Source organism: Oncorhynchus masou, chromosome 33 (genome assembly GCF_036934945.1).
Source record: "Oncorhynchus masou masou isolate Uvic2021 chromosome 33, UVic_Omas_1.1, whole genome shotgun sequence".
Lineage (NCBI taxonomy): Eukaryota > Metazoa > Chordata > Actinopteri > Salmoniformes > Salmonidae > Oncorhynchus > Oncorhynchus masou.
Window position 1 is genome coordinate 23,121,187 of NC_088244.1, and position 17,891 is coordinate 23,139,077.

At 49.5% G+C, this 17,891-nt stretch overlaps 1 protein-coding gene across 1 annotated transcript in view; it reads left to right on the forward strand.

Annotated features, from left to right (window-relative positions):
• The window catches only part of LOC135528053 (voltage-dependent L-type calcium channel subunit alpha-1D-like), a 125,663-nt gene extending 110,630 nt beyond the window's left edge, over positions 1 to 15,033 (forward strand). Inside the window, exons 46-51 of the mRNA XM_064956823.1 lie at positions 124 to 264; positions 12,903 to 13,063; positions 13,849 to 13,973; positions 14,170 to 14,304; positions 14,382 to 14,567; positions 14,676 to 15,033. Of these exons, the coding sequence (XP_064812895.1) occupies positions 124 to 264; positions 12,903 to 13,063; positions 13,849 to 13,973; positions 14,170 to 14,304; positions 14,382 to 14,567; positions 14,676 to 14,972 (1,045 nt within the window). The 3' untranslated portion in view covers positions 14,973 to 15,033. The remainder of the gene's footprint in view (positions 1 to 123; positions 265 to 12,902; positions 13,064 to 13,848; positions 13,974 to 14,169; positions 14,305 to 14,381; positions 14,568 to 14,675) is intronic.
• The last annotated feature ends 2,858 nt before the right edge of the window (positions 15,034 to 17,891 follow it).

A 17,891-nucleotide genomic window follows, 5' to 3' on the forward strand; every position in this document is an offset into this window, starting at 1 on the left:
TACTGTTTCACCCTTTAATGACCCCGATCTCGCATTGGCTTATATGATCTGCTTTACTCAGATACTATACCTCAATCACCCCTTAAAAAGGTGTCTGGTTAAACTTTGACCCTTTGACCCCAGGTCAGAATCAGGGGGTGTTCTGTACCCAACCATCCGTAGAGAGAAGCCAGGGGGAGCGGACAGTGATGATGACAAGGGCTCAGGAGAATACTTCAGTGGAGAGGAGTACCAGGAGGACGACCTCATGTTGCACAAGGACAGGTATCAACTGGAAACCACTTATCCTCTGCTCTCCTCTACTGCACTGTCCTCTACTGTCCTCTATTGTCCTCCACTGTGCTCTACTGTCCTCTACTGTCCTCTATTGTCCTCTACACTACTGTCCTCTACTGTCCTCTATTGTCCTCTACTGTCCTCTACACTACTGTCCTCCACTGTCCTCTACTGTCCTCTATTGTCCTCTACTGTCCTCTACACTACTGTCCTCCACTGTCCTCTACTGTCCTCTACTGTCTTCTACTGTCCTCTACTGTCCTCCACTGTCCTCTACACTACTGTCCTCTACTGTCCTCTACTGTCCTCTACACTACTGTCCTCTACTGTCCTCTACTGCACTGTCCTCTACTGTCCTCTACTGTCCTCTACACTACTGTCCTCCACTGTACTGTCCTCTACTGTACTGTCCTCTACTGTCCTCTACTGTACTGTCCTCTACTGTCCTCTACTGTACTGTCCTCTACTGCACTGTCCTCTACTGTCCTCTACTGTACTGTCCTCTACTGTCCTCTACTGTACTGTCCTCTACTGCACTGTCCTCTACTGTCCTCTACTGTCCTCCACTGTCCTCTACACTACTGTCCTCCACTGTCCTCTACTGTCCTCTACTGTCCTCCACTGTCCTCTACACTACTGTCCTCCACTGTCCTCTACTGTCCTCTACTGTACTGTCCTCTACTGTCTTCTACTGTCCTCTACACTACTGTCCTCTACTGTCCTCTACTGTCCTCTATTGTCCTCTACTCTACTGTCCTCTACTGTACTGTCCTCTACTGTACTGTCCTCTATTGTCCTCTACTGTCCTCTACACTACTGTCCTCCACTGTCCTCTAGTGTCCTCTGCTCTACTGTCCTCTACTGTCCTCTACTACACTGTCCTCTACTGTCCTCTACACTACTGTCCTCCACTGTCCTCTAGTGTCCTCTGGTCTATTATACTCTACTGTCCTCTACTGTACTGTCCTGTACTGTCCTCTACTGTCCTCTACTACACTGTCCTCTACTGTACTGTCCTCTATTGTCCTCTACTGTACTGTCCTCTACTGTCCTCTATTGTCCTCTACTACACTGTCCTCTACTGTCCTATACTGTCCTCTACACTACTGTCCTCTAGTGTCCTCTACTACACTGTCCTCTACTGTCCTCTACTGTACTGTCCTCTACTGTCCTCTATTGTCCTCTACTGTCCTCTACACTACTGTCCTCTAGTGTCCTCTACTCTACTGTCCTCTACTGTCCTCTACTGTCCTCTACTGTAGTGTCCTCTACTGTCCTCTCCTCTACTCTCCTCTACTCTACTGCACTGTCCTCTACTGTCCTCTATTGTCCTCTACTGTCCTCTACACTACTGTCCTCCACTGTCCTCTAGTGTCCTCTACTCTACTGTCCTCTACTGTCCTCTATTGTCCTCTACTGCCCTCTACACTACTGTCCTCCACTGTCCTCTAGTGTCCTCTACTCTACTGTCCTCTACTGTCCTCTACTGTAGTGTCCTCTACTGTCCTCTCCACTACTCTCCTCTACTGCACTGTCCTCTACTCTGCTCTCCTCTATTCTACTGTCCTCTACTCTGATCTACTCTCCTCTACTGCACTGTCCTCTACTCTTTTCTCCTCTCCTCTACTGTCCTCTACTCTACTGTCCTCTACTCTACTGTCCTCTACTCTACTGTCCTCTCCTCTACTCTACTGTCCTCTACTCTACTACACTGTCCTCTACTCTACTGTCCTCTACTCTCCTCTACTCTCTTCTACTGTCCTCTACTGTCCTCTACTGTCCTCTACTCTACTGTCCTCTACTCTCCTCTACTCTGCTCTGCTCTCCTCTCCTCTCCTCTACTGTCCTCTACTCTCCTCTACTCTGCTCTCCTCTCCTCTACTACACTGTCCTCTACTCTACTCTCCCTCTCTCTACTGCACTGTCCTCTACTCTGCTCTACTGTCCTCTACTCTACTGTCCTCTCCTCTACTCTCCTCTACTCTACCGTCTTCTCCTCTACTCTACTGTCCTCTCCTCTACTGCACTCTCCTCTGCTCTCCTCTACTGTCCTCTACTCTACTGTCCTCTACGCTACTGTCCTCTCCTCTACTCTACTGTCCTCTACTCTACTGTCCTCTACTCTACTCTACTGTCCTCTTCTCTACTCTAATCTACTCTACTGTATTCTCCTTTCCTCTGCTCTACTCTCTTCTCCTCTCCTCTACTGCACTGTCCTCTACTCTCCTCTCCTCTACTGTCCTCTACTACACTGTCCTGTACTCTCCTCTGCTGTACTCTACTGTCCTCTCCTCTACTCTACTGTCCTCTACTCTACTGTCCTCTACTATACTGTCCTCTACTATACTGTCCTCTACTACACTGGCCTCTCCTCTACTCCACTGTCCTCTACTCTACTCTACTCTCCTCTACTGCTCTGCACTGTCCTCTACTCTACTCTGCTCTCCTCTACTCTACTGCACTGTCCTCCACTGTCCTCTATTGTCCTCCACTGTCCTCTACTGTCCTCTACTGTCCTCTACTGTCCTCTACTGTCCTCTATTGTCCTCTACTGTCCTCTACACTACTGTCCTCCACTGTCCTCTACTGTCCTCTATTGTCCTCTACTGTCCTCTACACTACTGTCCTCCACTGTCCTCTACTGTCCTCTACTGCACTGGCCTCTCCTCTACTCCACTGTCCTACTCTACTCTACTCTACTCTACTGCTCTGCACTGTCCTCTACTCTACTCTGCTCTCCTCTACTCTCCTCTACTCTACTGTCCTCTATTGTCCTCCACTGTCCTCTACTGTCCTCTCCTCTATTCTACTCTACTCTCCTCTACTGCACTTGTCCTCTATTTTGCTCTCCTCTCCTCTAATGTCCTCTACTACACTGTCCTCTACTCTACTCTCCTCTACTGTCCTCTAGTCTACTCCTCTCCTCTACTGCACTGTCCTCTCCAGTACTCTCCTCTACTGTCCTCTACTCTACTGTCCTCTACTCTCCTCTACTCTGCTATGCTCTCCACTCCTCTACTACACTGTCCTCTCCAGTACTCTCCTCTACTGTCCTCTACTCTACTCTATTCTCCACTCCTCTACTCTACTGTCCTCTACTCTGCTCTCCTCTACTGTCATCTACTCTGCTCTTCTCTACTACACTCTCCTCTCCTGTACTCTCCTCTACTGTCCTCTACTCTACTGTCCTCTCCTCAACTCTACTGTCCTCTGCTCTACTGCACTCTCCTCTACTCTACTCTACTCTCTTCTACTGCTCTGCACTGTCCTCTACTCTACTCTGCTCTCCTCTACTCTCCTCTACTCTACTGCACTGTCCACTACTCTACTCTGCTCTGCTCTCCTCTACTCTCCTCTACTCTACTGCACTGTCCACTACTCTGCTCTCCTCTCCTCTACTATCCTCTACTCTACTCTCCTCCACTTGTCCTCTATTTTGCTCTCCTCTCCTCTAATGTCCTCTACTCTACTCTCCTGTCCTCTACTACACTGTCCTCTACTCTACTCTCCTCTACTGTCCTCTAGTCTACTCCTCTCCTCTACTGTCCTCTACTCTACTGTCCTCTACTCTCCTCTACTCTGCTATGCTCTCCACTCCTCTACTACACTGTCCTCTCCAGTACTCTCCTCTACTGTCCTCTACTCTATTCTCCACTCCTCTACTCTACTGTCCTCTACTCTGCTCTCCTCTACTGTCATCTACTCTGCTCTCCTCTACTACACTCTCCTCTCCTGTACTCTCCTCTACTGTCCTCTAATCTCATCTACTCTGCTCTGCTCTGCTCTCCTCTACTGTCCTCTACTGTCCTCTCCTCTACTGTCCTCTACTCTACTGTCCTCTACTCTACTCTCCTCCCCTCTACTGCACTGTCCTCTACTCTGCTCTACTGTCCTCTACTCTACTGTCCTCTCCTCAACTCTACTGTCCTCTGCTCTACTGCACTCTCCTCTACTCTCCTCTTCTCTACTCTACTGTCCTCTACTCTACTGTCCTCTACTCTACTCTACTCTACTCTACTCTACTGTCCTCTCCTCTACTCTACTGTCCTCTACTATACTGTCCTCTCCTCTACTCTCCTCTACTCTACTGTCCTCTCCTCTACTCTACTGTCCTCTCATCTACTCTACTGTCCTCTACTCTACGGTCCTCTCCTCTGCTCTCCTCTACTCTACTGTATTCTCCTCTACACTCCTCTCCTCTACTCTCTTCTCCTCTCCTCTACTGCACTGTCCTCTCCTCTCCTCTACTCTACTGTCCTCTCCTCTACTCTACTGTCCTCTCCTCTACTGCACTCTCCTCTGCTGTACTCTACTGTCCTCTCCTCTACTCTACTGTCCTCTACTCTACTGTCCTCTACTACACTGTCCTCTACTCTACTCTCCTCTACTGTCCTCTAGTCTACTCCTCTCCTCTACTGTCCTCTACTCTACTGTCCTCTACTCTCCTCTACTCTGCTATGCTCTCCACTCCTCTACTACACTGTCCTCTCCAGTACTCTCCTCTACTGTCCTCTCCTCTACTGTCCTCTACTCTACTGTCCTCTACTCTATTCTCCACTCCTCTACTCTACTGTCCTCTACTCTGCTCTCCTCTACTGTCATCTACTCTGCTCTCCTCTACTACACTCTCCTCTCCTGTACTCTCCTCTACTGTCCTCTAATCTCATCTACTCTGCTCTGCTCTGCTCTCCTCTACTGTCCTCTACTGTCCTCTACTCTCCTCCCCTCTACTGCACTGTCCTCTACTCTGCTCTACTGTCCTCTACTCTACTGTCCTCTCCTCAACTCTACTGTCCTCTGCTCTACTGCACTCTCCTCTACTCTCCTCTTCTCTACTCTACTGTCCTCTACTCTACTGTCCTCTACTCTACTCTACTCTACTCTACTCTACTCTACTCTACTGTCCTCTCCTCTACTCTACTGTCCTCTACTATACTGTCCTCTCCTCTACTCTCCTCTACTCTACTGTCCTCTCCTCTACTCTACTGTCCTCTCATCTACTCTACTGTCCTCTACTCTACGGTCCTCTCCTCTGCTCTCCTCTACTCTACTGTATTCTCCTCTACACTCCTCTCCTCTCCTCTACTCTCTTCTCCTCTCCTCTACTGCACTGTCCTCTCCTCTCCTCTACTCTACTGTCCTCTCCTCTACTCTACTGTCCTCTCCTCTACTGCACTCTCCTCTGCTGTACTCTACTGTCCTCTCCTCTACTCTACTGTCCTCTACTCTACTGTCCTCTACTATACTGTCCTCTACTATACTGTCCTCTCCTCTACTCTACTGTCCTCTCCTCTCCTCTCCTCTACTCTACTCTACTCTACTCTAATGTCCTCTCCTCTACTGCACTCTCCTCTGCTGTACTCTAGTGTCCTCTACACTACTGTCCTCCACTGTCCTCTAGTGTCCTCTACTCTACTGTCCTCTACTGTAGTGTCCTCTACTGTCCTCTCCACTACTCTCCTCTACTGCACTGTCCTCTACTCTGCTCTCCTCTATTCTACTGTCCTCTACTCTGATCTACTCTCCTCTACTGCACTGTCCTCTACTCTTTTCTCCTCTCCTCTACTGTCCTCTACTCTACTGTCCTCTCCTCTACTCTACTGTCCTCTCCTCTACTCTACTCTCCTCTACTCTACTGTCCTCTCCTCTACTCTACTGTCCTCTACTCTACTACACTGTCCTCTACTCTACTGTCCTCTACTCTCCTCTACTCTCCTCTACTGTCCTCTACTCTACTGTCCTCTACTCTCCTCTACTCTGCTCTGCTCTCCTCTACTGTCCTCTACTCTCCTCTACTCTGCTCTCCTCTCCTCTACTACACTGTCCTCTACTCTACTCTCCCTCTCTCTACTGCACTGTCCTCTACTCTGCTCTACTGTCCTCTACTCTACTGTCCTCTCCTCTACTCTCCTCTACTCTACCGTCTTCTCCTCTACTCTACTGTCCTCTCCTCTACTGCACTCTCCTCTGCTCTCCTCTACTGTCCTCTACTCTACTGTCCTCTACGCTACTGTCCTCTCCTCTACTCTACTGTCCTCTACTCTACTGTCCTCTACTCTACTGTCCTCTACTCTACTCTACTGTCCTCTTCTCTACTCTAATCTACTCTACTGTATTCTCCTTTCCTCTGCTCTACTCTCTTCTCCTCTCCTCTACTGCACTGTCCTCTCCTCTCCTCTACTGTCCTCTACTACACTGTCCTGTACTCTCCTCTACTCTCCTCTGCTGTACTCTACTGTCCTGTCCTCTACTCTACTGTCCTCTACTATACTGTCCTCTACTATACTGTCCTCTACTATACTGTCCTCTACTCTACTGTCCTCTACTCTACTGTCCTCTACTCTACTGTCCTCTACTATACTGTCCTCTACTATACTGTCCTCTACTATACTGTCCTCTACTACACTGGCCTCTCCTCTCCTCTACTGCTCTGCACTGTCCTCTACTCTACTCTGCTCTCCTCTACTCTCCTCTACTCTACTGCACTGTCCTCCACTGTCCTCTATTGTCCTCCACTGTCCTCTACTGTCCTCTACTGTCCTCTATTGTCCTCTACTGTCCTCTACACTACTGTCCTCCACTGTCCTCTACTGTCCTCTATTGTCCTCTACTGTCCTCTACACTACTGTCCTCCACTGTCCTCTACTGTCCTCTACTGCACTGGCCTCTCCTCTACTCCACTGTCCTACTCTAATCTACTCTACTGCTCTGCACTGTCCTCTACTCTACTCTGCTCTCCTCTACTCTCCTCTACTCTACTGCACTGTCCTCTACTGTCCTCTATTGTCCTCCACTGTCCTCTACTGTCCTCTCCTCTATTCTACTCTACTCTCCTCTACTGCACTTGTCCTCTATTTTGCTCTCCTCTCCTCTAATGTCCTCTACTCTACTCTCCTGTCCTCTACTACACTGTCCTCTACTCTACTCTCCTCTACTGTCCTCTATTCTACTCCTCTCCTCTACTGCACTGTCCTCTCCAGTACTCTCCTCTACTGTCCTCTACTCTACTGTCCTCTACTCTCCTCTACTCTGCTATGCTCTCCACTCCTCTACTACACTGTCCTCTCCAGTACTCTCCTCTACTGTCCTCTACTCTACTCTATTCTCCACTCCTCTACTCTACTGTCCTCTACTCTGCTCTCCTCTACTGTCATCTACTCTGCTCTCCTCTACTACACTCTCCTCTCCTGTACTCTCCTCTACTGTCCTCTACTCTACTGTCCTCTCCTCAACTCTACTGTCCTCTGCTCTACTGCACTCTCCTCTACTCTACTCTACTCTCTTCTACTGCTCTGCACTGACCTCTACTCTACTCTGCTCTCCTCTACTCTCCTCTACTCTACTGCACTGTCCACTACTCTACTCTGCTCTCCTCTACTCTCCTCTACTCTACTGCACTGTCCACTACTCTGCTCTCCTCTCCTCTACTCTCCTCTACTCTACTCTCCTCCACTTGTCCTCTATTTTGCTCTCCTCTCCTCTAATGTCCTCTACTCTACTCTCCTGTCCTCTACTACACTGTCCTCTACTCTACTCTCCTCTACTGTCCTCTAGTCTACTCCTCTCCTCTACTGTCCTCTACTCTACTGTCCTCTACTCTCCTCTACTCTGCTATGCTCTCCACTCCTCTACTACACTGTCCTCTCCAGTACTCTCCTCTACTGTCCTCTACTCTACTGTCCTCTACTCTATTCTCCACTCCTCTACTCTACTGTCCTCTACTCTGCTCTCCTCTACTGTCATCTACTCTGCTCTCCTCTACTACACTCTCCTCTCCTGTACTCTCCTCTACTGTCCTCTACTCTACTGTCCTCTAATCTCAACTACTCTGCTCTGCTCTGCTCTCCTCTACTGTCCTCTACTGTCCTCTCCTCTACTGTCCTCTACTCTACTGTCCTCTACTCTACTCTCCTCCCCTCTACTGCACTGTCCTCTACTCTGCTCTACTGTCCTCTACTCTACTGTCCTCTCCTCAACTCTACTGTCCTCTGCTCTACTGCACTGTCCTCTGCTCTACTGCACTCTCCTCTACTCTCCTCTTCTCTACTCTACTGTCCTCTACTCTACTCTACTCTACTCTACTGTCCTCTCCTCTACTCTACTGTCCTCTACTATACTGTCCTCTCCTCTACTCTCCTCTACTCTACTGTCCTCTCCTCTACTCTACTGTCCTCTCATCTACTCTACTGTCCTCTACTCTACGGTCCTCTCCTCTGCTCTCCTCTACTCTACTGTATTCTCCTCTACACTCCTCTCCTCTACTCTCTTCCCCTCTCCTCTACTGCACTGTCCTCTCCTCTCCTCTACTCTACTGTCCTCTCCTCTACTCTACTGTCCTCTCCTCTACTGCACTCTCCTCTGCTGTACTCTACTGTCCTCTCCTCTACTCTACTGTCCTCTACTCTACTGTCCTCTACTATACTGTCCTCTACTCTACTGTCCTCTACTATACTGTCCTCTACTGTACTGTCCTCTCCTCTACTCTACTGTCCTCTACTCTACTCTACTCTACTCTACTATCCTCTACTCTAATGTCCTCTCCTCTACTGCACTCTCCTCTGCTGTACTCTACTGTCCTCTCCTCTACTCTACTGTCCTCTCCTCTATTGTCCTCTCCTCTATTGTCCTCTACTCTATTCTACTGTCCTCTACTCTATTCTACTGTCCTCTATTCTCCTCTACTCTCCTCTACTGCACTGTCCTCTACTCTACTGTACTCTCCTCTCCTATACTCTACTCTACTGTCCTCTACTCTCTTCTACTCTCCTCTACTCTCTTCTCCTCTCCTCTACTCTTTTCTCCTCTCCTCGACTGCACTGTCCTCTCCTCTCATCTCCTCTCCTCTACTGTCCTCTACTACACTGTCCTCTACTCTCCTCTCCTCTACTGCACTGTCCTCTACTGTCCTCTACTACACTGTCCTCTACTCTACTGTCCTCTACTCTACTCTCCTCCCCTCTACTGCACTGTCCTCTACTCTGCTCTACTGTCCTCTACTCTACTGTCCTCTCCTCAACTCTACTGTCCTCTGCTCTACTGCACTCTCCTCTACTCTACTCTGCTCTCCTCTACTCTCCTCTTCTCTACTCTACTGTCCTCTACTCTACTGTCCTCTACTGTCCTCTACTCTACTCTACTCTACTCTACTGTCCTCTCCTCTACTCTACTGTCCTCTACTATACTGTCCTCTCCTCTACTCTCCTCTACTCTACTGTCCTCTCCTCTACTCTACTGTCCTCTCATCTACTCTACTGTCCTCTACTCTACGGTCCTCTCCTCTGCTCTCCTCTACTCTACTGTATTCTCCTCTACACTCCTCTCCTCTACTCTCTTCTCCTCTCCTCTACTGCACTGTCCTCTCCTCTACTCTACTGTCCTCTCCTCTACTCTACTGTCCTCTCCTCTACTGCACTCTCCTCTGCTGTACTCTACTGTCCTCTCCTCTACTCTACTGTCCTCTACTCTACTGTCCTCTACTATACTGTCCTCTACTCTACTGTCTTCTACTATACTGTCCTCTACTATACTGTCCTCTCCTCTACTCTACTGTCCTCTCCTCTCCTCTCCCCTCCTCTACTCTACTCTACTCTACTCTACTATCCTCTCCTCTACTCTAATGTCCTCTCCTCTGCTGTACTGCACTCTCCTCTGCTATACTCTACTGTCCTCTCCTCTACTGCACTCTCCTCTGCTGTACTCTACTGTCCTCTCCTCTACTCTACTGTCCTCTCCTCTATTGTCCTCTCCTCTATTGTCCTCTACTCTATTCTACTGTCCTCTACTCTATTCTACTGTCCTCTATTCTCCTCTACTCTCCTCTACTGCACTGTACTCTACTCTACTGTACTCTCCTCTCCTATACTCTACTCTACTGTCCTCTACTCTCTTCTACTCTCCTCTACTCTCTTCTCCTCTCCTCTACTCTTTTCTCCTCTCCTCGACTGCACTGTCCTCTCATCTCCTCTCCTCTACTGTCCTCTACTGTCCTCTACTACACTGTCCTCTACTCTCCTCTCCTCTACTGCACTGTCCTCTACTGTCCTCTACTACACTGTCCTCTACTCTCATCTCATCTCCTCTACTGTCCTCTACTGTCCTCTACTGTCCTCTACTCTCCTCTCGTCTACTGCACTGTCCTCTACTCTCCTCTACTGCTCTACTGCTCTGCTCTACTCTACTGTCCTCTCCTGCACTGTCCTCTGCTCTACTCTGCTCTGCTCTGCTCTACTCTACTGCACTGTCATCTACTCTACTCTAATCTCCTCTACTGCACTGTCCTCTACTCTGCTCTACTCTACTCTCGTCTACTCTACTGCACTGTCATCGACTCTACTCTACTCTCTTCTACTGCACTGTCCTCTACTCTCCTCTACTGCAATGTCCTCTACTCTCCTCTACTCTCCTCTACTCTACTGTACTCTACTGCACTGTCCTCTTCTATTCTCCTCTACTGTCCTCTCCTCTCCTCTACTATTTTCCATTCTCCTCTCCTCTACTGCTCTATCCTCTACTCTGCTCTCCTCTACTCTACTATCCTCTACTCTACTGTCCTCTCCTCTACTCTACTGTCCTCTACTCTACTGTCCTCTACTCTACTGTCCTCTACTCTACTCTACTCTCCTCTACTCTACTGTCCTCTCCTCTACTCTACTGTCCTCTCATCTACTCTACTGTCCTCTACTCTACTCTACTGTCCTCTTCTCTACTATAATATACTGTCCTCTACTCTACGGTCCTCTCCTCTGCTCTCCTCTACTCTACTGTATTCTCCTCTACTCTACTCTCTTCTCCTCTCCTCTACTGCACTGTCCTCTCCTCTACTCTACTCTACTCTACTCTACTCTACTCTACTCTACTGTCCTCTACTCTACTGTCCTCTCCTCTACTGCACTCTCCTCTGCTGTACTGCACTCTCCTCTGCTATACTCTACTGTCCTCTCCTCTACTGCACTCTCCTCTGCTGTACTGCACTCTCCTCTGCTATACTCTACTGTCCTCTCCTCTACTCTACTGTCCTCTACTCTACTCTCCTCTACTCTACTGTCCTCTACTATACTGTCCTCTCCTCTACTCTACTGTCCTCTCCTCTACTCTACTGTCCTCTCCCATCCTCTACTCTACTCTACTCTACTATCCTCTCCTCTACTCGAATGTCATCTCCTCTACTGCACTCTCCTCTGCTGTACTCTACTGTCCTCTACTCTACTGTTCTCTCCTCTGCTCTATTGTCCTCTACTCTATTCTACTCTCCTCTATTCTACTGTCCTCTATTCTCCTCTACTCTCCTCTACTGCACTGTCCTCTACTCTACTGTACTCTCCTCTCCTATACTCTACTCTACTGTCCTCTACTCTCTTCTACTCTCCTCTCCTCTCCTCTACTCTTTTCTCCTCTCCTCTCATCTCCTCTCCTCTACTGTCCTCTACTGTCCTCTACTACACTGTCCTCTACTCTCCTCTACTGCACTGTCCTCTACTCTCATCTCATCTCCTCTACTGTCCTCTACTACACTGTCCTCTACTCTCATCTCCTCTCATCTCCTCTCATCTCCTCTCATCTCCTCTCCTCTAGCCACTGTCCTCTCCTCTCGTCTACTGCACTGTCCTCTACTCTCCTCTCCTCTACTGCTCTGCTCTACTCTACTGCACTTTCATCTACTCTACTCTAATCTCCTCTACTGCACTGTCCTCTACTCTGCTCTACTCTACTCTCCTCTCCTCTACTCTACTGCACTGTCCTCTACTCTGCTCTACTCTACTCTCCTCTCCTCTACTCTACTGCACTATCATCGACTCTACTCTACTCTCTTCTACTGCACTGTCCTCTACTCTGCTCTCCTCTACTCTGCTCTCCTCTGCTCTCCTCTACTGCACTGTCCTCTACTCTGCTCTACTGCACTGTCATCTACTCTACTCTCCTCTACTGTCCTCTCCTCTACTGCAATGTCCTCTACTCTCCTCTACTCTACTGTACTCTACTGCCCTGTCCTCTACTCTCCTCTACTCTACTGTACTCTCCTCTACTGTTCTCTCCTCTACTCTCCTCTACTCTACTCTACTCTACTGTACTATCCATATTCTCCTCTATTCTCCTCTCCTGTGCTCTCCTCTGTTCTCCTCTAATGTGCTCTTCTCTTTTCTCCTCTCCTCTATTCTCCTCTACTGTGCTCTCCTCTATTCTCCTCTACTGTGCTCTCCTCTATTCTCCTCTACTGTGCTCTTCTGTGCTCTTCTCTATTCTCATCTACTGTACTCTCATCTATTCTCATCTACTGTACTCTCCTCTATTCTCATCTACTGTGCTCTCCTCTATTCTCCTCTACTGTGCTCTTCTGTGCTCTTCTCTATTCTCATCTACTGTACTCTCATCTATTCTCATCTACTGTACTCTCCTCTATTCTCATCTACTGTGCTCTCCTCTATTCTCCTCTACTGTGCTCTCCTCTATTCTCCTCTACTGTGCTCTCCTCTCCTCCTCTCCTGTACTCTCTCTCTTTTCTTTCCTCTCCTCTATTATCCTGTGCTCTCCTCTCTTCTCTTCTACTCTACTGTACTCTACTCTGTCCAGATTTTGCTGCTGTTGACAAGGTGGTTGTTTACTGATGTTGTTGTCTGGTTGTTGCTCAGGATGCCCCATAGGGAGTTTCAAGACCTTCAAACTGACTTGGACACAAATGCATCGAGGGGTTACCATCAACCAGATAGTCTCTATGACGACGACCAACAACCCATTTACCAAGATGGTGGGCGGTCGCCAAAGCGACGGTTGTTCCCCTCTACACCCCAGGGTGAGGTCCCTTGGTTACCATAGTGATTCAATCAGGGGTGTCACTGATTAGCTGATAAAGATGATGATGGAACACTCAAAGGGCTTTACATTGTAATGAGATCCATAAATGTAAATGATAGGTGTCTCTCCCATGTTTAAACCTCCAGCACCCCACAGACCCTCCTTCAACTGTCTCTCCTGTGTTTAAACCTCCAGCACCCCACAGACCCTCCTTCAACTGTCTCTCCTGTGTTTAAACCTCTAGCACCCCACAGACCCTCCTTCAACTGTCTCTCCTGTGTTTAAACCTCCAGCACCCCACAGACCCTCCTTCAACTGTCTCTCCTGTGTTTAAACCTCCAGCACCCCACAGACCCTCCTTCAACTGTCTCTCCTGTGTTTAAACCTCTAGCACCCCACAGACCCTCCTTCAACTGTCTCTCCTGTGTTTAAACCTCCAGCACCCCACAGACCCTCCTTCAACTGTCTCTCCTGTGTTTAAACCTCCAGCACCCCACAGACCCTCCTTCAACTGTCTCTCCTGTGTTTAAACCTCCAGCACCCCACAGACCCTCCTTCAACTGTCTCTCCTGTGTTTAAACCTCCAGCACCCCACAGACCCTCCTTCAACTGTCTCTCCTGTGTTTAAACCTCCAGCACCCCACAGACCCTCCTTCAACTGTCTCTCCTGTGTTTAAACCTCCAGCACCCCACAGACCCTCCTTCAACTGTCTCTCCTGTGTTTAAACCTCCAGCACCCCACAGACCCTCCTTCAACTGTCTCTGCTGTGTTTAAACCTCCAGCACCCCACAGACCCTCCTTCAACTTTGAGTGTCTGCGGAGACATAGCAGTCAGGATGATGACATCCCCTTGACCCCTTCCGTTCCCCATCGAACAGCTCTACCCCTGCATCTGATGCAGCAACAGGTGTGTACCACTGAACCAAACTGATGGCTGCCCATATGCACTGAAAGACTTACTCTCACACAATTAGCTTACAAAATATTGACACAACTCACTGCACATACACACAAACATGTGTGAGTCTTAATTTAGGCAATGAATTAAAGGTATGTCTATGTGGTTTGACCTCCATGACCCCTCCTCTTCTCCTGTTCCCTAGGTGATGGCAGTGGCTGGCCTGGACTCCAGTAGAGTCCAGCGTCTCTCTCCATCACGCTCTCTACGTTCCTGGGCCACGCCCCCCACCTCCCCCATTAGCAGGGACCACTCCCCATACTACACCCCCCTCATCCAGGTACGTGTGTGTGTGTGCATTTCTGAATGTAAATGTGTTGATACATTTTGTGTGTGTGTGTGTTTGTGTGTATCCAGGTGGACTGGCGTGGTCCCGGGAGTGTGAGCAGCACCCCTGGCTCTGTGAGAAGAAGCTCCTGGTACACTGACGCCCCGGAAGCCCCCTTGAGCCTCACCTACTCCCCCTCACAGCTCCAGATCCCCCCAGAGTACCGCAGGCAGTACCACCAGAAGATAGGCAGTGCCAACAGCCTAGTAGAGGCCGTGAGTAGCCCTGACACACACACACAACACACACAACACATACACACACACAACACACACACACACACTTTGATTGATTTAATGATTTCCCCCTTTTTCCTGTTTCAGGTGTTGATTTCAGAAGGACTGGGGAAATACGCCAAGGACCCCAAATTTGTGGCGGCGACGAAGCATGAGATCGCAGACGCCTGCGAGATGACCATCGATGAGATGGAGAGTGCCGCCAGCAACCTGCTGAATGGCAGTATGGGTAATGGAGCGGGGGAAACCGGGGCCACGGACAAAGTGATGGCCACGAACCTCAGGGACCGTAATCTCCATGACTACAGTGATGAGGAGCCGGACACGAGTGTGAAATGTGAAGAAGATCTGACTGATGAGATGATATGCATCAGCACCCTATAGCATTCAGTCACATAGGCTGACATGGCACCCTATAGCATTCAGTCACATAGGCTGACATGGCACCCTATAGCATTCAGTCACATAGGCTGACATGGCACCCTATAGCATTCAGTCACATAGGCTGACATGGCACCCTATAGCATTCAGTCACATAGGCTGACATGGCACCCTATAGCATTCAGTTACATAGGCTGACATGGCACCCTATAGCATTCAGTCACATAGGCTGACATGGCACCCTATAGCATTCAGTCACATAGGCTGACATGGCACCCTATAGCATTCAGTTACATAGGCTGACATGGCACCCTATAGCATTCAGTCACATAGGCTGACATGGCACCCTATAGCATTCAGTCACATAGGCTGACATGGCACCCTATAGCATTCAGTCACATAGGCTGACATGGCACCCTATAGCATTCAGTCACATAGGCTGACATGGCACCCTATAGCATTCAGTCACATAGGCTGACATGGCACCCTATAGCATTCAGTCACATAGGCTGACATGGCACCCTATAGCATTCAGTCACATAGGCTGACATGGCACCCTATAGCATTCAGTCACATAGGCTGACATGGCACCCTATAGCATTCAGTCACATAGGCTGACATGGCACCCTATAGCATTCAGTTACATAGGCTGACATGGCACCCTATAGCATTCAGTTACATAGGCTGACATGGCACCCTATAGCATTCAGTTACATAGGCTGACATGGCACCCTATAGCATTCAGTTACATAGGCTGACATGGCACCCTATAGCATTCAGTCACATAGGCTGACATGGCACCCTATAGCATTCAGTCACATAGGCTGCATTTGACATGGCACCCTATAGCATTCAGTCACATAGGCTGCATTTGACATGGCACCCTATACCATATGAAGTGCACTATATAGGGAGAGATGTGCCTTTTGGAGTGCCTTTCTTTCTGTGGAATGAATAGGTGGATGGAAACACTGCCAGCTGGAGAGAACTGTAGGGATGGAGGGACATGCTAAGGATCCAACTACAGAGGAGTGGAGGGATGGAGGGACATGCTAAGGATCCAACTACAGAGGAGTGGAGGGATGGAGGGACACGCTAAGGATCCAACTACAGAGGAGTGGAGGGATGGAGGGACATGCTAAGGATCCAACTACAGAGGAGTGGAGGGATGGAGGGACATGCTAAGGATCCAACTACAGAGGAGTGGAGGGATGGAGGGACACGCTAAGGATCCAACTACAGAGGAGTGGAGGGATGGAGGGACATGCTAAGGATCCAACTACAGTGGAGTGGAGGGATGGAGGGACATGCTAAGGATCCAACTACAGAGGAGTGGAGGGATGGAGGGACATGCTAAGGATCCAACTACAGAGGAGTGGAGGGATGGAGGGACACGCTAAGGATCCAACTACAGAGGAGTGGAGGGATGGAGGGACATGCTAAGGATCCAACTACAGAGGAGTGGAGGGATGGAGGGACATGCTAAGGATCCAACTACAGAGGAGTGGAGGGATGGAGGGACACGCTAAGGATCCAACTACAGAGGAGTGGAGGGATGGAGGGACATGCTAAGGATCCAACTACAGTGGAGTGGAGGGATGGAGGGACATGCTAAGGATCCAACTACAGTGGAGTGGAGGGATGGAGGGACACGCTAAGGATCCAACTACAGAGGAGTGGAGGGATGGAGGGACATGCTAAGGATCCAACTACAGTGGAGTGGAGGGATGGAGGGACATGCTAAGGCTCCAACTACAGTGGAGTGGAGGGATGGAGGGACACGCTAAGGCTCCAACTACAGTGGAGTGGAGGGATGGAGGGACATGCTAAGGATCCAACTACAGTGGAGTGGAGGGATGGAGGGACATGCTAAGGCTCCAACTACAGTGGAGTGGAGGGATGGAGGGACACGCTAAGGCTCCAACTACAGTGGAGTGGAGGGATGGAGGGACATGCTAAGGATCCAACTACAGTGGAGTGGAGGGATGGAGGGACATGCTAAGGATCCAACTACAGTGGAGTGGAGGGATGGAGGGACACGCTAAGGCTCCAACTACAGTGGAGTGGAGGGATGGAGGGACATGCTAAGGATCCAACTACAGTGGAGTGGAGGGATGGAGGGACACGCTAAGGCTCCAACTACAGTGGAGTGGAGGGATGGAGGGACATGCTAAGGCTCCAACTACAGAGGAGTAGAGGGATGGAGGGACACGCTAAGGATCCAACTACAGTGGAGTGGAGGGATGGAGGGACACGCTAAGGATCCAACTACAGAGGAGTGGAGGGATGGAGGGACACGCTAAGGATCCAACTACAGTGGAGTGGAGGGACACGCTAAGGATCCAACTACAGTGGAGTAGAGGGATGGAGGGACATGCTAAGGCTCCAACTACAGTGGAGTAGAGGGATGGAGGGACATGCTAAGGATCCAACTACAGTGGAGTGGAGGGATGGAGGGACATGCTAAGGCTCCAACTACAGTAGAATGGAGGGATGGAGGGACATGCTAAGGCTCCAACTACAGTAGAGTGGAGGGATGGAGAGACACGCTAAGTATCCAACTACAGTGGAGTGGAGGGATGGAGGGACACGCTAAGTATCCAACTACAGTGGAGTGGAGGGATGGAGGGACACGCTAAGTATCCAACTACAGTGGAGTGGAGGGATGGAGGGACACGCTAAGGATCCAACTACAGAGGAGTGGAGGGACACGCTAAGGCTCCAACTACAGTGGAGTGGAGGGATGGAGGGACATGCTAAGGCTCCAACTACAGTGGAGTGGAGGGATGGAGGGACATGCTAAGGTTCCAACTACAGTGGAGTGGAGGGATGGAGGGACCAGCTAAGGATCCAACTACAGAGGAGTGGAGGGATGGAGGGACACGCTATGTATCCAACAACAGTGGAGTAGAGGGATGGAGG